The sequence below is a fragment of the Micropterus dolomieu genome, linkage group LG21 (genome assembly GCF_021292245.1).
Source record: "Micropterus dolomieu isolate WLL.071019.BEF.003 ecotype Adirondacks linkage group LG21, ASM2129224v1, whole genome shotgun sequence".
NCBI lineage: Eukaryota > Metazoa > Chordata > Actinopteri > Centrarchiformes > Centrarchidae > Micropterus > Micropterus dolomieu.
This window is the reverse complement of record NC_060170.1, coordinates 1,986,364-1,992,100: the sequence shown is the minus strand read 5'-3', so window position 1 is coordinate 1,992,100 and position 5,737 is coordinate 1,986,364. Positions and strand designations below refer to the sequence as shown.

At 39.5% G+C, this 5,737-nt stretch overlaps 1 protein-coding gene across 1 annotated transcript in view; it reads right to left on the bottom strand.

Moving 5' to 3' along the window:
- Positions 1-5,737, bottom strand: part of top3b (DNA topoisomerase III beta) — a 41,202-nt gene that overhangs the window by 20,272 nt on the left and 15,193 nt on the right. The window contains exons 6-10 of the mRNA XM_046034406.1: positions 4,087-4,243; positions 3,885-3,998; positions 3,122-3,212; positions 1,315-1,469; positions 1,026-1,131 (exon numbers count right to left, since the gene is read on the bottom strand). Of these exons, the coding sequence (XP_045890362.1) occupies positions 1,026-1,131; positions 1,315-1,469; positions 3,122-3,212; positions 3,885-3,998; positions 4,087-4,243 (623 nt within the window). The remainder of the gene's footprint in view (positions 1-1,025; positions 1,132-1,314; positions 1,470-3,121; positions 3,213-3,884; positions 3,999-4,086; positions 4,244-5,737) is intronic.

Below are 5,737 nucleotides of genomic sequence, written 5' to 3'. Positions count from 1 at the left end.
AAAAAAAAAAAAAAAAAATAAAAAAAATAATCCGAGCAAATTCAATAGGGACCTCACACGGTCGTGCTCGGGCCCTAATAACCGAGCAAATTCAATAGGGACCTCGCACGGTCGTGCTCGGGCCCTAAATATATAATCCGAGCAAATTCAATAGGGACCTCGCACGGTCGTGCTCGGGCCCTAATAATCCGAGCAAATTCAATAGGGACCTCGCACGGTCGTGCTCGGGCCCTAAATATATATATATATATAATCCGAGCAAATTCAATAGGGACCTCGCACGGTCGTGCTCGAGCCCTAAAAAATAATAATCCAAGCAAATTCAATAGGGACCTCGCACGGTCGTGCTCGGGCCCTAAAAAATAATCCGAGCAAATTCAATAGGGACCTCGCACGGTCGTGCTCGGGCCCTAATAATCCGAGCAAATTCAATAGGGACCTCGCACGGTCGTGCTCGGGCCCTAAATATATATATATATATAATCCGAGCAAATTCAATAGGGACCTCGCACGGTCGTGCTCGAGCCCTAAAAAATAATAATCCAAGCAAATTCAATAGGGACCTCGCACGGTCGTGCTCGGGCCCTAAAAAATAATCCGAGCAAATTCAATAGGGACCTCGCACAGTCGTGCTCGGGCCCTAAATATATAATCTGAGCAAATTCAATAGGGACCTCGCACAGTCGTGCTCGGGCCCTAAATATATAATCTGAGCAAATTCAATAGGGACCTCGCACAGTCGTGCTCGGGCCCTAAATATATAATCTGAGCAAATTCAATAGGGACCTCGCACGGTTGTGCTCGGGCCCTAAAAAATAATCTGAGCAAATTCAATAGGGATTCTAATTAGATTAAGAAGTGTGCTCTTTTGATTAGTGTAAAAAGTCTTAAACATATGTTCTGTCCATCATCAGTACATCTTATACAATAAAATATCTTTGACAGCTCATGTCTTGTCCTTACTTTTTGCTCTCATAGGTGATTCATTATCTACTATCCACTCTCTAATTAGATGTATGACTCACCCAGTTCCCCTTCTGAAGCAGCACGCATTGGAGTGATAGGTGGATGGTCTCCAGCATCAGATCCTTTCCTGGGTCGGTTTAATCCAGTTGAAAGAAGAGCCTTCACCTGAAGGGGGAGAAATTTTTTTAAAAGACATACATTTGTGTATCCAAATTCAAGAACCATATTCTATCTGCCTGTAAGGATGAATACAAAGAATCTGCTTCTGTATGCATATGCTACATGCTGGCTTTGAATGTATCACACATAAATCATTTAATACATCAATTGCTTCACATTAGCCCTCACCTCTTCTGCCCAGATGGGATTGTTAGTCTGCTGCCTCAGTGTTTCCTTCAGGTTGAAGTTCTCTGGGTAGTGGGTCGTCTCAGTACGTGGGTAGCTGATGTAGCCCTGTGTATACAGGCGCTCTGCAATCTGCATGGTATGCTGGGGACCCATGCCTGAGACATCATAAAGTAGTTTTTCCGTCAGAATGCTGTACTTTGAGTTGAGAATTTGAGTTGCATCCAATCCCACATACACCATCCTGCTGACCCAAATGCTCATTAGAGCACCAAATGTGCATTACTCTGCCACTAAAAATAAACATTACATTTATTCATTTAGCTGACGCTTTTATCCAAAGCAACTTACAATTGCTATACATGTCAGAGGTCGCACACCTCTGGAGCAACTAGGGGTTATGTGCCTTGCTCAGGGACACATTGGTGAATGTGTCACAGTGGGGAATTGAACCCAGATCTCTCACACCAAAGGCATGTGTCTTATCCACTGCCCCATCACCACATTTCTTCCTGTTTCAGAAATGTTCGCTAAACAAAGTGCACCTGGCTGTTTTAGGAAATTACTGAGTATTTTTAAAAATTAAAGTACACATTTGTAAGGTATTTTCTAAATTTATTTACATCTTCAGTAGGAGTCAATGAACTGGCCACAGACACTGTAGTAAAGTACTGACAGAATAATTCATTGTTGTGGTTTTGGTGTTTTATAAAAGTAATACAGAATAATGCTAGGTTATTCTTTAAACTTGTATGATTTGATTTTTAAAAAGCATATCTCCAGACTATAGCTGAAACATTTAGCTGGTTATTCTTTTTTAAGGCAGAAATGCTAAACATTCCCTAGTGTCAGTTTCACAGTTGTGAGGATTGGTTACTTTTCTCTGTGTATAAACTGAATACTTTTAGATTTTGGACTCTTGGTTGGGGAAAACAAGTTATTTGATGACCCAGGTTCATTCTTACAAATACTTGGGTGTACATATTGACTGTAATCGGTTTTAGAATGTCCATGTGAATTCTGTCTGCACTAGAATCCAACAGCGACTCTACTTCTTGAGAAGACTCAAGGTGTTTGGGGTTGGACAGAGTGTACTGATGTTATTTTATCATGATGTGATAGAAAGTGATAAGGGTGAGGGAGCATTCCTCCCTCTAAAAGCTCTGGGAGAAGACTTTAGTTTAACAGGCTAGAAAAATTACAGATGAACCCTCCCATGTCATGTTTGAACTGCTCCCATCAGGTAGACGCGATAGGGTTCAAATGAAATACAGGAACAAGATACCTGTATAGGTATAAAAACTCTTCATCCCTCTATCAGTGAATCTCCTAAATACTGAGGGGCTATGTTGTATGTACTGAATGCACTTATGTCTGCACTTGTTTCTGCTATGTAATATGTCTGTTACTGTATTATAATTTCATGTATTTTTTTATGTGGCAGCCTTTATGTCCAAGACAAATTTACCTAGGGACAAATAAAGTAATCTTGAAACATCACCTTGGGTTCTGGAAAACTGTGATGGGGAGTTTTTACTATTTTCTTACGATGCATAGACCCAGTGATTAATTGATTGATCACGAAAAAAAAAAAATAGTTGTAGACATAATCAAAACAAAGTAATGAACATCAGCACTATCCTAACACTGACCAGTGACAGCATTTCACACTATTACAAGCCTTCACACCTCAAATTCCCAAATATTCACTTTCATTATTCCATTACCTAGAGGAGAACAAGCTACAGGAAAATGACGAGAGAAAGACAATACAAGTGATAAAATGCTGCTTATGTTAATGTGAACATACCCAAGGCAGAGCTCGCCACTCTCAGCATTTCCACCGTGTTCAAGGCCTGGGGCCTCTGCTTGGTCTTCTCTTTCTTACTCACTCTCTCCACCTGCATTAAGAGAGGTATTATACAGCTATATCAGAGGGCAACTAAAATGAGCTCCACTTCTGGTTGACTGTGACGTGGCAGTGGTAAATGACATACGTAGCACTCATAAATTCTCTAGCCAATATTTTGTTAGTTTACGTTTCGTCATTCTTTGGTGATTTGAAATACAGGAAACATATGTTATAACAAAAATTAGGATCAAGTTGATTTAAAATCCATTTGAACATAAATAGATATATTCCGATATTCAATCCTAAACTTTTTTGGATAAGGTTCCCTTACATTTGTAAACTTTTACCCGTAATTGAAAATTGTGTGATAAAGAAGTCATATCTTTGACATTTCCCTACAGCTTTTTTCTTTATTTCAGAGAAAATATCTTGCAGGCTGTTTTATGTTCCAGTGAATGCTTTATTCACAACATGCTTGGCTGCCAAGTAGTTACAACTTGTTTGGTTACAAGTTGTTAAGGAGAGTTGCAAATCTCAAATATTGATCCTCAACAATAACTTGGGGTATATATTTCCCATATTTTCAACTTAACTCAAAATTTTCAACTAACTCTAAAATCGTACTGCAGAAACATCCATCCATCCATCCATCATCAACCGCTTATCCTGCGTGCAGGGTCGCGGGGACAGAAACATTTTTTTGAAATAAAATAATAAATACCTGGGCCTCCCTGGATGTCTTGGCCAGGTTCATGAACATCTGACCCACCTCCTTGTCGAAGACCCTCACCCTGTTCCAGTCCAGTATCAGTTGGCTCTCCTTTCCTTTGAACACCTGACCAAAGTACAGCATGTTGGTCAGTATATTACCCAAGGAAGAGGTCATTGATATGGTGTTTGCTGGAGAAAAACTGGGGATTTACCTTTGCCTGGAGGACCCAGTAAGTCTCTGGCTTAAAAGACTGGATCTTGTCATGGCGTTCCACACAGAAGCCTAGTGTTGGGGTCTGGCATGGTCCAAATGAGATCAAGGAGGAGTCTAGATTGCCGTATTTACCCTGGAAATACTTGGTCTGAAACCTGAAAATATTTCACCACCAAAAGACAAGCTTAGATTCGTTCCTACCTTAGATCAGTTGTAATCAAAGTTGTGGAGCAGGGAATAAGCCATGCGTCATTCTGAACAAAGAAACAATTTATAATTGGTTTGCCTTTTCCAGACTCAAATCTCCAGACTTCTCAGTAGATTTTTCAGACCATATTTGACATAATTTTGTGCCATTCAGTCCACATGCCTATGCAGAAAGTTGGACAACATTTCACTGTCAAAAATCTCTGCTCAAAGGGGAAGTAAACTAACCGGTGCTAGCTATACTCATTATTGCCATTAACATATTGAATAAATAATATTACTTTTCTGATGATTACATCACTGCATAACTCATAAATTTTCAGACAATCTTAATCTTTAGTTATTTGTGATGCTATGAATGTATGTAATCCAAAGATATTGCCGCATTTTCTTTCAAACTAATTAGAGGCAGTAGAGGCAGCTCTGCGTAGGAATGTGTATTGTTCAGTAGCAGTCAGACCTGCATGAAACTTTGCATGTAGAATCTATAGGCTCTCATGGTCAAAAAAGTACCTCATCCCAGGGTTAACTAACTCAGAGTTTTCACTAAAACAGCTTTTTGAAACAGGGCCCGGCACTGCACCTGCAACTTCCTGTGGGACTGCAGGTCCGAATAAGGCCACCAGATGTGGCTTGGACCCATCATTGAACAAGCAGATCCTCTTGGCCTCATGTCAAGATACCAACGATGGTCGTTCAGACTTGGCCACAGGTGGTTCTACCGACGATAATGACTGTCGTTACCACAGCCAGGAGCACTAATGAACCGGTATCAACAATCCTAAGAGAGAAGTATCAAATACATTCCATCAAACTCATTTTTGACAGCTATTTCCGGTCCCACCACCCCCACCGGATGTCTGTATGTAACTGATAAGAGGGGGTTCATCCTGTCCCGCCCCAACCGGAAATATGGCTGTATGTAACTGATAAGAGGGTTGCGTACATCCTTCCATTGTGTGTTTTTCATTGATTTAAAGACTTTATTAAGTAATACAACTTGAATGAATTAACTAGGAGGTGTTTGTGACAATAAATTTATCATTAAAAAAGTATAGCAGTGAGTTATAAGTAAAAGGAGGAATCTCCGGGGCCAGCAAAGGATCAGTAGGAGGTTTCTTTGGAATCAAGTCAGTCTTTATTATTAAACAAGTGAAGAATAAATTGAAATAATGACAGCAAAGCAGTAAAATGGTATAACGGTGAGTAAAAATTAAGCAGCATTATAAATTACCTTCAACAGCATGCAGCAAAATAAGAGTGAGTTCCAAAATTAAGCTTTGTAAAATCTTTGCTAAAGCTTTGTGTGACAAACTTACCATCATTTAAGAACTAAAGAATAAGATGAAATGATTACAGTAAAATAGTATAACAGTGAGTTAAAATTAAACAGCAAATTACAGTAAAATAGTATAACAGTGAGTTAAAATTAAACAGCATTT